This window comes from Nerophis lumbriciformis, linkage group LG28, assembly GCF_033978685.3.
Source record: "Nerophis lumbriciformis linkage group LG28, RoL_Nlum_v2.1, whole genome shotgun sequence".
NCBI classification, from domain to species: Eukaryota; Metazoa; Chordata; class Actinopteri; order Syngnathiformes; family Syngnathidae; genus Nerophis; species Nerophis lumbriciformis.
The window spans coordinates 15,558,730-15,572,336 of NC_084575.2; the positions used below are offsets into that span (position 1 = coordinate 15,558,730).

The window sequence follows — 13,607 nt, forward strand, 5'->3', positions numbered from 1 at the left end:
ATGTACTTTCTGTCACAGGAATGAGTCCTATAAAAACTTTCCAAACGGAGGTTTTGTGGATTGTTCAGAGTAAGTGATGCGTTGTTTTTGGACAGCAGCGGTGCCGTTATGTCTTTAAAAATGTGAAGACTGCAAGACGTTTTTACAACAAAGACGTGAAGTACATCGCATTAACAGCTACACCTCGGACCTCGGGTGTGTACGTGTGTGTGTGTGTGTGTGTGTGTGTGTGTGTGTGTGTGTGTGTGTGTGTGTGTGTGTGTGTGTGTGTGTGTGTGTGTGTGTGTGTGTGTGTGTTTTTCCTCCACATGTGGAAGAGTTCACATTAAAGCTGGTATGAGTTCACCTGCTTCAGTCACTCCAAAAGTCACTTTTTTTGTATTCCACTCTGCCTATTTTAAGATCTTTTTTCTGCTGAATCAGTGAAAAAAAAAAAAGCTCTTTTACTTCAGTGGAAGAAATTTGTATATTCAGATCTCCACCAGTGTGTGCGAGTGTTTGACTCGCATGCTGAAGCAGGCCCAAAACAACAAGACATTCTTTGGCTGAGTTGCATTTACCACAGCTCTACCACGGGGACTTAAGCCCCGCCCACTCGTGAAATGACTAAAAAGGGGGGTGAGGAAGAACCGAGAGGGGGCAGCCCTCGTATAACTTTTCCACCGGGTCATTAAGGCACAGCGGGAGTCCAAAAAGACAGAAAAAGGTGGGACGCCACGGCAAAGCAAAAAACACTTCCTGTGCGTGCTGTTCTAAGCGAAGGGTTAATTTTACCCGTGTTGATGGCGGACTGGCAGGGGGAACAGAGAGAGCCTTCATTATACAGTTGTGCTGATTGAAATCATATGGCCTTGCTTTAAATCACTACACAGAGAAGCCACTGCTGTGTTCTCTCTCTGACTTACTATGTGCTTTCAACGCTCGCTGTCCTCCGCTTCTTACGTCTAAATGCTCTTTGTCTTCCATCCTCTACAGACCACGAAGGGCGGGCCGTCCTCAGCATCCCTCCTGCCTCCCTGCATCCCAACCAGAGAGGGGCTGAATGGCACCAGCCCCTCTCGGCTTCAGCTATCGAGAAACGTCCGCTTCTTTGTGACACCATGGCAACCAACAGGGAGCACCAGCTGCGTCACATGGCCGGCTTCTCTCGCGCCATGTACCCCTTCCCCTTCAGCTCTATGAGGAGCCACTCGCCCTTTGACCTGCTGGCCAGCAGCAACCTGTTTGGTCGCTTTGGGGCGGACCTTCCTAAAGAGATGGCGGCGTTGTGTAAGTAAAATCAAAAATGTTTGCTTTCATGTTTATATTTGGCCAGTGTGAAGCTGGAAAGAGCGACATCAGCTGATTGCTTGTGCATTCTGGCACCTCAGTGAATACATTTATGTGTACTTCATCCAAGGGCGTCGTACCAAATTATGGGCCCCAATCCCACCTTAACTCCAATGTCAACGCCCACACACTTGGTATGTTCACATACTAGGGTCGTACGGTATACCGGTTTTAGTATAGTACCGCGATACTAATGAATCATATTCGGTACTATACCGCCTCTTAAAAGTACCGGTCCGGCACCCCCCGTGTTCCCGTCGCGTCGTGTCATTGCTGGTATACAAGCAGACGAGCATGTTCGGCAGCGCACAATCACAGAGTACTTGCAAACAGACAATTTGTGTAGACAGAAAAGGGAGAACGGACGCGTTTTGGCTTAAAAACTAACAATAAAGGTGAAGTTATAACACTGAAATGCCCTCAGGAAGAGGTGCTTTAAGACATGGCTAACTAGCTAGCCGCTGAAGTCCAGCCACAGTCTGCAGTGTTTTAGTTACTTCTAAATCACTAATCCTCGCCTCCATGGCGACAAATATCATCCCTGCAGGACGAGGAATAGCTAAACATGCTTCACTACACACCGGCGTCAAAATGTAAACAAACGCCATTGGTGGATCTACACCTAACATCCACTGTAATGATACCAAGTACTGGAGCGTATCTCGTCGAACTACTATGATTACATCGATATTTTTTGGCATCACAACATCTTCTTTCATTTTTTATTTATTTATATTATGTTTATAAACTCAGGAAATGTGTCCCTGGACACATGAGGACTTGGAATATGACCAATGTATGATCCTGTAACTACCGGTACTTGGTATCGGATTGATACCCAAATTTGTGGTATCATCCAAAACTAATGTAAAGTATCCAAATAACAGAAGAATAAATGATTATTACATTTTAACAGAAGTGTAGATAGAACATGTTAAAAGAGAAAATAAGCAGATATTAACAGTAAATGAACAAGTAGATTAATAATACATTTTCTACCACTTGCCCTTAATAATTTTGAGAAAATAATAGAATGATAAATGACACAATATGTTACTGCATACGTCAGTAGCTAAAGTAGGAGCCTTTGTTACTAATAAAACATAAGTTCTCTTTTATGTTCACTATTTTATTTAAGGACAAACTTGCTATAAGAAACATATGTTTTAATGTCCCCTTAAATTTTTTGTTAAAATAAAGCCAATAATGCAATTTTTTATGATCCCCTTTATTTAGAAAAGTATCGAAATAATTTTGGTACCGGTACCATAATATTGGTATCGGGACAACACTAACACACACTAAAAATTTAAATAAGATAACAATTATTAAATGGTTTTAGTTGAAACCAGCTTTTTAGAACACATGTAAAAACCTTAATTACATTTTTTACTTTTTTAAAAATGTGATCAGCATATCTACAACATATGTTAATAACCCCCCTAAATTATTTGGGTTTATTGTAACAAAAACAAAAAAAATTTAATACCCAGTGGTCAGACAATTAATTTAATCATTATTTACTTAAATATGATTATGAATCTGTCAAGTTTTCCCTTACTTCAGAGTGTAAAGTGGAGATTAGCTGATACATATCAGTGGTTATTATCAGTGAATAATATGGATCATAATGAATGATACATAATGATTATTATCATTATATCAATAATAGTGCAACTCCTGGTGGGTTAATTCTGCTCCAGTCTTTAAAAACTAGTAACGCCTCTGTTTGAAACTTTAACCGAGGGTCTTTGAACGCACCACAGTTGGGCAAGGAGATGCAACAGTGAAACTTGTACATAACTTTCTTCTATGCTGCCACGGACACTGTAGATGTATTATATTTGCACCTTTATTCTCTCACCTCATCCTTGTTCCATAATGCTGGTGCTGTGTGAATGTTGAAAGGTGATCTTTGATGACGTTACGACGTCTGTGTTGAGTGAAGTGTTCAAAGTCAGGTTTACACTATCCAGGTGGAGAAAATCATTTTGTATTTTGACAAAGGGTGTAGATCATTTTGAGACATTCTTAATTTAATGCAAGCAAACCTCATTATTGAACTTTTAAGGCTATGATTATTTTATATTAACATTTATGGTGTCCTTTTTTTTTTTCTTCAAATGAATTATATACATATTTAAATAATTTAAATTTACAAAAGCCCAGGTTCAACATCCCCACTTCGTCTTCAGCACTTCATCCCATTTCAGCAACCTAATTCTCATATTTTGCCAAGGTATACAATAGAAAACATAGTAAACTTACATATATGTTTAGAGTAGTCAGACTACCGCTTGTATTGCAGGAAATGTACCTAATCGCTGACAGCACAAGTGAGTATCAAGATAATAGTGGCTACGGTCGTGCATGAGTGCTGCCGGTACTGGGGAGCTTCTGTTTAGTGAGGTTTAACATGCATTTGACCTAATAACTGTCTCTTTTAGTGGATAGTAAATATATTCTGTTATACAAGCAATACACTGATTACTCCAAAGTGTATCCAAGTTGAATTGCTGTCAAATGGCTACTTGGGAAGATACTGTATAATGGTGACTAAAATGTTGGTATTTAATTAGATACTGCAAGTACTATAGTAAGCACACAGTAGGTGAAGGCTAAGGACTGTGTAAAGCTCAGTGTATAAAATGAAAAAGCTACATGGTCATGTGGATAAAAGGCTCTTACGCAGTGATGAAATATCACTTTCCCTGATGATATGGCCTTTTGCAGTAATTATCCCCTCACAAAAAGCCTACAGTGTATTTCAAAACATTAATTATATAGAGAATGATCCTAAATATGATAAATCTTGTTTTGTGACTGATGTCAATTACACGGCCTTGCACATGACGCAGAGTGCAGGCTAATCGGCGCCTTCATGGCAAAGCATGAAGAGTTCCCTTTTTGAACTACAGGGGGTGCTGTTGTACTTTGACAAGTACCAAGGTCAACTGCCAAGTGGAAAAGTCCCACATTGCTTGCTGGACTATTTAAACTCGATTGAGGTACAACTGACAAGCGGTAGAAAATGGATGGATGTTCCGCTTGAGTCTAAAAACAGAATCAAAGCATAAAGGACAAAAGTAATATTTACATTTTAACAGTAAACTATTGGCTATTGGTATGTAGTACTGCTCATTGAAGAAGTACCAAAAGTCTGGACACATTACATACAATCTAACTTATTTATTATCGAAGCAAATTCAAGAACACATCTGTGAAAATGAGAAATTTTATATTGATTTATTACGCTTCTACATGAACACTATTAATTGCACAATGTACTTGTACATCAAAACGCCGCTTGATTTCTTACCATATATTTTTGTGTCGTACACAAGCCGACGGACGTGACAGTGGATGTCTTCCATACTCCAACCTGTAGTTTTGCCAAGTGTGCGTATCCTATTTTGTTTCAATAAACTACTACCATACATACATCATGTGCCCTTTTTTGAGGAGGAGGTGACATTTTTATGGGTTTATTTTACAAAGGGTTCCTCATTAATGCAATTTGATTAAAAACATTTAACAGTTACAGACAAACCTAATTGACATCATCAATTGGTGTTGTAATACATTTTTTAATTGTAAAGACACTTCGAGGACACTGTATGGTGCAATTAAAAAAAAAAAGTGTATTATTGCTTAATCATGATTAATCACAGGATATTACTCACTTGCATAATTTAAATTAACTTAAAAAAGACCCCCAATAGAATGTATAAGATATATGTATATATATATATATATGTGAAGTGAAGTGAAGTGAATTATATTTATATAGCGCTTTTCTCTAGTGACTCAAAGCGCTTTACATAGTGAAACCCAATATCTAAGTTACATTTAAACACTAAAAAAAACACTAACCTTACACCATAAACGTACATATTTGTATTATATTGTTGTATGGGATGATAGTAAAGGTTTAATCAAGTGAAATTAGTCAAGAGAATAATGGTAGGTATGAAAAACACTAACCGTAAGACAGCTTTTTTAAAGTAGACTGTTAATTTTTTTTGGCGACAGCCAGTGGTCACAATAATTCATTTATTTTGAGCTTGTGACGCAAGAAGTTGAATGATGCGGACATGTTTGTTACTGGATACTTTTTAATAGATAGTACTTTATTGATGCGTCTGCCTTGGAGACTTTGTATATATGTAAGTAATATGCAACTATAATTATTCGGTACTTGATTATATTGATAAATGTTGTGTTTTAGACTGCAATATTGTTCAATTACGGACACTTATTGTGTATGTCTAGCTTGTGTGCGACTGTATGCTTAGGTGTGTTTTGTAGATGGCTTCGCTAATATACAAGAAAAAAATGTCTGTGCATTTATTGGAGGACATATACACTGTATATATATACACAGTATATATATACATATGCATATATATATATATATATATATATATATATATATATATATATATATACAGAGGTGGGTAGAGTAGCCAGAAATTGTACTCAAGTAAGAGTACTGTTACTTTAGAGATTTATTACTCAAGTAAAAGTAAGGAGTAGTCACCCAAATATTTACTTGAGTAAAAGTAAAAAGTATGTTGTGAAAAAACTACTCAAGTACTGAGTAACTGATGAGTAACATACACACTCATATCATATATATATATATATATATATATATATATATATATACATATACATTGATATATACAGTATATAATTTATAAGTATTTATTTTGCTGTTTTTGTTTACATGTTAAAGGTGTTTTAATGAATATACATGCATGTTTAACATATAGATTCCTTTCTTTAATGAAGACTAGAATATACAGGTAAAAGCCAGTAAATTAGAATATTTTGAAAAACGTGATTTATTTCAGTAATTGCATTCAAAAGGTGTAACTTGTACATTATATTTATTCATTGCACACAGACTGATGCATTCAAATGTTTATTTCATTTAATTTTGATGATTTGAAGTGGCAACAAATGAAAATCCAAAATTCCGTGTGTCACAAAATTAGAATATTACTTAAGGCTAATACAAAAAAGGGATTTTTAGAAATGTTGGCCAACTGAAAAGTATGAAAATGAAAAATATGAGCATGTACAATACTCAATACTTGGTTGGAGCTCCTTTTGCCTCAATTACTGCGTTAATGCGGCGTGGCATGGAGTCGATGAGTTTCTGGCACTGCTCAGGTGTTATGAGAGCCCAGGTTGCTCTGATAGTGGCCTTCAACTCTTCTGCGTTTTTGGGTCTGGCATTCTGCATCTTCCTTTTCACAATACCCCACAGATTTTCTATGGGGCTAAGGTCAGGGGAGTTGGCGGGCCAATTTAGAACAGAAATACCATGGTCCGTAAACCAGGCACGGGTAGATTTTGCGCTGTGTGCAGGCGCCAAGTCCTGTTGGAACTTGAAATCTCCATCTCCATAGAGCAGGTCAGCAGCAGGAAGCATGAAGTGCTCTAAAACTTGCTGGTAGACGGCTGCGTTGACCCTGGATCTCAGGAAACAGAGTGGACCGACACCAGCAGATGACATGGCACCCCAAACCATCACCCAACCATGCAAATTTTGCATTTCCTTTGGAAATCGAGGTCCCAGAGTCTGGAGGAAGACAGGAGAGGCACAGGATCCACGTTGCCTGAAGTCTAGTGTAAAGTTTCCACCATCAGTGATGGTTTGGGGTGCCATGTCATCTGCTGGTGTCGGTCCACTCTGTTTCCTGAGATCCAGGGTCAACGCAGCCGTCTACCAGCAAGTTTTAGAGCACTTCATGCTTCCTGCTGCTGACCTGCTCTATGGAGATGGAGATTTCAAGTTCCAACAGGACTTGGCGCCTGCACACAGCGCAAAATCTACCCGTGCCTGGTTTACGGACCATGGTATTTCTGTTCTAAATTGGCCCGCCAACTCCCCTGACCTTAGCCCCATAGAAAATCTGTGGGGTATTGTGAAAAGGAAGATGCAGAATGCCAGACCCAAAAACGCAGAAGAGTTGAAGGCCACTATCAGAGCAACCTGGGCTCTCATAACACCTGAGCAGTGCCAGAAACTCATCGACTCCATGCCACGCCGCATTAACGCAGTAATTGAGGCAAAAAGAGCTCCAACCAAGTATTGAGTATTGTACATGCTCATATTTTTCATTTTCATACTTTTCAGTTGGCCAACATTTCTAAAAATCCCTTTTTTGTATTAGCCTTAAGTAATATTCTAATTTTGTGACACACGGAATTTTGGATTTTCATTTGTTGCCACTTCAAATCATCAAAATTAAATGAAATAAACATTTGAATGCATCAGTCTGTGTGCAATGAATAAATATAATGTACAAGTTACACCTTTTGAATGCAATTACTGAAATAAATCAAGTTTTTCAAAATATTCTAATTTACTGGCTTTTACCTGTAAGTTGGTGTATTACCTGATTCTGATGACTTGCGTTGATTGTAATCAGACAGTCGTGATGATAACGTCCACGTTTTCAAATGGAGGAGAAGAAAAGTTCCTCCTTTCTGTCTAATACCACATGAAAGTGGTGGGTTTTTGGCATCCTATTTGTCCAGCTTCCATATTCGTTTTTATACACTTTACAAGAAATATATTGGCGTCAAACTCCGTAGCTTGCTAGCTTGTTTACGCTGGCTTTCGGAGACTCTTATTTTGAAAGCGCAGGCGCAATGGCGCGGCACTTTTATTGTGAAGACAGGAACGTCCTCATGTGCGGTCAGTCTTGAGGCTTTTGACGGTACGGTTGAAATAAAACAAGTATCTTTTTTCCTTCACACTTTTGATTGATTGATCGGAACTTTTATTAGTAGATTGCACAGTACAGTACACATTCCGTACAATTGACCACTAAATGGTAACACCCCAATAAGTTTTTCAACTTGTTTAAGTCAGGTCATGTGACCAACTGGCTCTGTTTGATTGGTCCAACGTCACCAGTGACTGCATCTGATTGGTGGAACGAAGTGACACGTCACCAGTAAGGCAGGCACTTTGAAGGTCTGTCTGACAGACCAAAACAAACAAAGCGTGCATTAACAGATCGATAAAAATTAGTAGCGAGTAGCGAGCTGAATGTAGATAAAAGTAGCGGAGTAAAAGTAGCGTTCCTTCTCTATAAATATACTTAAGTAAAAGTAAAAGTATGTTGCATTAAAACTACTCTTAGAAGTACAATTTATTCCAAAAGTTACTCAAATAGATGTAACGGAGTAAATGTAGCGCGTTACTACCCACCTCTGTATATATATATATATATATATATATATATATATATATATATATATATATATATATATATAGACATGCGCCTGGGGATAGGTTGACTGGCAACACTAAAATTGGCCCTAGTGTGTGAAAAGCAAAAGAGGACATGTCCGGTGAAAAGAGGACGTATGGTCAGTCTATCCTAGCCCGTTAGCTGCTAGCATGTTAGCAAAAGAGGACATGTCCGGTAAAACCGATCGCTGCTAGCATGCTAGCAGCGACCGGGCTAGGTCCTGACCATGCGTCCTCTTTTCACCGGACATGTCCTCTTTTGCGGGGCTGTCGGGCGGTGTTTCTTAAATGCCTCAAATGTCCGGCATTTTGAGTTAGGTTTGCATGTATTTTCAATGTACGTTCAGGGTTAAGAAGGTTAAAAACACAACAAATTGTGTGTGCAGCAGCATTCGTGAGGGAGGGGGAGAGACAGAGAGCGAGAGAGTTGTGATAAACGCGCATGCGTCGTCAGGCTCTGCTTTTTATCCATACATTTATCAGATTTATTTTTTATTATCTATAGCAGGGGTGTCAAAAGTTTGCATTTTTGTAACATTTTCCTTTTTTTTCAATCAAATACTGGAAAGGATAGAAATGTAGTTTGTCTCTTTTATCCGATTATTAATCGATTAATTGAAGTAATAATCGACAGATTATACGATTATCAAATTAATCGTTAGTTGCAGCCCTAATATATATATATATATATATATATATATATATATATATATATATATATATATATATATATATATATATATATATATATATATATGTATATATATATATATATATATATATATATATATATATATATATATATATATATATATATATATATATATGTATATATATATATATATATATATATATATATATATATATATATATATATGTGAGTGTGTATACGTATATGTAATATATATGTGTATATATATTAATAACACACACACATTTTTCACAATAATGGTGATGCACACAATGCACAGTCAGGATACACTATATTTCATTTCTATGTCTTTTTTTGTCACAGTCCTATGCCAAAAGCCATGCTCATTGTGACTGCTAGCCTAAAATTGTCCAATATTTACTGTCCCGGTTATAAATAGACACGTGTACGGTATGTAAGTGTAACTGACACCAACCTGAGTGTTGCTCCTACATTTGCCTGCTGCAGTCAGTCTGAAGTCAAGTCCCGGCCAGCTGCATAATTGTAGCCACATTGCAGGCCTCCCTGTGGGGATGGAACTGCAAAGAGAACAAGGCAGCACTGAGGTGATAGCTAGTGCACCGTCCAAATCAAACATTTTGCATGGCACGTTTTTTGAGCCACTATGCTGTGAAATGTACATCGAAAGTGTAGACCCATGCAGAACAGGCTTGTCAATCTGTGTGTTTGCGTGCGTGCGTGCGTGTGTGTGTGTGTGTGTGTGTGTCATTGTGCAAGTTCCCTGAACAGCTGTTATCATCAGATCTGCAGTGGTGTTGCTGAGCCTATAGCAGCATACATTTCACTATGATGACTAGCGCGCACCGTGTGATTACATCTCCAACATGTTGCTTCTGATACTTAAGCGTACATGAAACAGATGTGTGGACACATTAAGTTAATCCTTTAAGATCAGAAAATTGTAATTGGTATTAAGAGAATGCGATCAAGATCTTCGTCGAAACACAGCACAAGAATGTACAGTACTGTGCAAAAGTTTAGCTTTTATTGCTTTTGAGGGGGCAGGGTACCAAGGACTAATCAAGTAAATTTTGGTGTATTTTGTGTTAGAATATACTTAAAAAAAACAAAATCTGCAATGTTGTGAAGCCGCAATATTTGAAGCACGATGTGGCAAGGGACGCTAAAGAGCTGTGTAGTTTATGTGTGTCTCCAAGACACTTATCCACCTTTTATAAATATAATGTAACAACAAATATCACATACATCAAGGTGCAGCTGTATCTATTTAATATTTTAGCAATCGAGCATTGATTAGTTTGTCCGATTAATCAAGTAATCAGATAAAACACACTTTATAGCCTCAATGCGTATTTTAGGGAATAGTTGAAATAAACAACAATTTTTATGCCTGCCATAATCTTCTTTTTTTTTTCAATAAATACACAGCAACAAAATTACACTTTCATTTGTGTGCATTAATACAAAATTTCAAAAAACTCTCCGCTATTCGCCTCCACACAGATCACTGTGCCCACATACCACCGCTTTAATGTGCAGTCTATTGCAGCGACTCTGCAGAAACCATGTCCACACATTTCAAGTTCCAGAGTTTAAGGCAGGGGTCGGCAACCCAAAATGTTGAAAGAGCCATATTGTACCAAAAATACAAAAAAAAATTTGTCTGGAGCTGCAAAAAATTAAAAGCCTTCTATAAGTGATATAATGAAGGAAACACATGATGTAAGTGTCTATATTAGCTACTATCAAAATGACTATGTGTTGCAGGCTGACACAAATCTTTGTTGACAGAAATATTGAAATGTAATATTTATTTTACCCATTTTTACAACATTGGAAAACATTAGTAAAACAGAGGCTTCTCAGAGGGTGAGATAACCCCTCTAAATTACTGGTTTAGAATGGCCAAAGATATAGATGTGTGTGTCCAAGTTAAAGGAAATTGCAGGCTGTCTTCTTTAAATGGATTTATAACAATCTATGTAAGCTGGGTAACGTTTGCTGTGGTCTATAACGGCACACAAACAACTATCTGAAATACAGCCAATATTACATACAGGTAATATGTCATGAGACATGCAAATATAAATTAAATACACAGAGGACATGAGTAAAGGAACATAGGAAATTAAATGAGCTCAAATATACCTATAAGTGAGGCATAATGATGCATGAATTGATTAACGTGGAGCCTGACTTAAACAAGTTGAAAAACTTATTCAGGTGTTACCATTTAGTGGTCAATTGTACGGACTATGTACTGTATTGTGGAATCTACTAATAAAGGTTTCAATCAATCAATCAATACGTACATACAGCTAGCCTAAATAGCAGGTTAGCATCGATTAGCTTGCAGTCAGTGACCAAATATGCTTGATTAGCACTCCACACAAGTCAATAACATCAACAAGGCTCACCTTTGTGCATTCACACACAGTATAAAACGTTTGGTGAACAAAATGAGACAAAGAAGAAGGGGCATAAAATATGTCTTTCTCTGGCATCGTTGTAGAAAGTTATACATGTACGGTAAACAAACTACGCCAAAATTAGTAAGATAAAACGGCGCTCGCCAAATACTTTCATCAGAGAATCCTGTTTAATATCAACAGTGGGATTTCTAACAATTAGGGAGGTTTGTGTCATGTTGTCCTCCTATAGAAACCATATTAAAACAAAAATATATTTCCCCCCCATCTTTTTCTATTTTCATTCATTTTTGAAAAAGCTCCAGGGAGCCACTAGGGTGTTGCTAAAGAGCCGCAGGTTGCAGACCCATGGTTTAAGGCGTCATTTTAAGATGTGTAGCGAAGCCTGCTGTATATTAAAGGATGCGTTACTGTTTGAGTTCGAACCATCATCATGAACGACGTTGCGCTAAACATCAACGTACGTCACAACTTTTCCATTCAGCAAGCTTTGAAATTACGACATTTTGCTAACTGGCAAATAAACAGTTGGAACATCAAATACTGCAGAGGTCGTGAGACATAATCTGTGGAAATCTGTGTATCCAGTCTATTATAACTTTAAGTCTGTATCATGAGGGAAGTCAAACTAGCATGGCTACTATAGCTACATTTTTCAGTTGAGCATTATGTAAGGGTTACAATATTTTATATACTGAACATCATTAAAAAGTCATGTTAAGGGTGTTGAGGTTAGAAAATGTTGGCTATCCCTGAGCAGAATATGAATATTTGATTTGAAGCATGCTCTTTCAATGCACGTAGCTTTTCAGCCAATCTGAAGTCACTAATGTTTTGATGAATTGTGACACCGGGTTCTCTCCACGGGCGCGCTTGGTTCATCGCTCAGCGGTACAAGGATCCAGTACGTGCTTGACGGCTGCTGTCTTTTACATGCTAATTGCTGGCAAGGTCCCGCTCTGCTTGTTTGAAATGTTTCTCTGAGGCTTTCCCTCCTGACCACACGGCCCGTTCCTCCACATCAAATAAAGCTGCAGTGATCTCTCATTATTTTGCTAATTAATCTGCGTGAGTCTCTCCCTGGTGAGATGTGCACCACATCAAACGCTCCCTGCCCGCCTATTCGCTTATATCCTCTTTTTCATTTCCATAATAGTAGCTGCAATTAGCAAAAACACATAAGGAGCGACTTTGTTATGCACGGACAGCAAATTTGTCATGTGATCTGTTGTGTAATGCTGTGTCGACATTTATTTCTCTATCATTTAATTATTTATTTCTGTCAAATCAGGGGTGTCAAAACTGTAGCCAACAGGCCTTTTTTCATGGCCAGCAGCTAATTTTTTTATTGGCCCACATTGTAGTCTAAAAATAGAATTAAATGCGGCAAAGCTGGGTGATTATATGATGTGATCAGTGGTGAGCATATTAACTCGATCAATGTCCGTAACAACAGCAAATCAGACCGGACCTTTTCTCGCACATCAAGGTACCGTATTTTTCGGACTATAAGTCACAGTTTTTTTCATAGTTTGGCCGGGGGTGCGACTTATACTTAGGAGCGACTTATGTGTGAAATTATTAACACATTACCGTAAAATATCAAATAATATTATTTAGCTCATTCACGTAAGAGACTAGACGTATAAGATTTCATCGGATTTAGCGATTAGGAGTGACAGATTGTTTGGTAAATGTATAGCATGTTCTATATGTTATAGTTATTTGAATGACTCTTACCATAATATGTTACGTTAACATACCAGGCACGTTCTCATTTGGTTATTTATGCCTCATATAACGTACTCTTATTCAGCCTGTTGTTCACTATTCTTTATTTATTTTAAATTGCCTTTCAAATGTCTATTCTTGGTGTTGGGTTTTATCAAATAAATTTCCCAAA

At 37.6% G+C, this 13,607-nt stretch overlaps 2 protein-coding genes across 2 annotated transcripts in view; one reads left to right on the forward strand and one right to left on the reverse strand.

Moving 5' to 3' along the window:
• The window catches only part of rargb (retinoic acid receptor, gamma b), a 93,556-nt gene that overhangs the window by 31,722 nt on the left and 48,227 nt on the right, over positions 1–13,607 (forward strand). Inside the window, exon 2 of the mRNA XM_061923701.2 lies at positions 976–1,269. Coding sequence (XP_061779685.1) covers positions 1,101–1,269 — 169 coding nt within the window. The 5' untranslated portion in view covers positions 976–1,100. The remainder of the gene's footprint in view (positions 1–975; positions 1,270–13,607) is intronic.
• LOC133570896 (calcium-binding and coiled-coil domain-containing protein 1-like) overlaps positions 1–13,607 on the reverse strand; it is a 104,557-nt gene that overhangs the window by 31,563 nt on the left and 59,387 nt on the right. Inside the window, exon 12 of the mRNA XM_061923704.1 lies at positions 9,730–9,832. The gene's annotated coding sequence lies outside the window, so the exon portion shown is untranslated. The remainder of the gene's footprint in view (positions 1–9,729; positions 9,833–13,607) is intronic.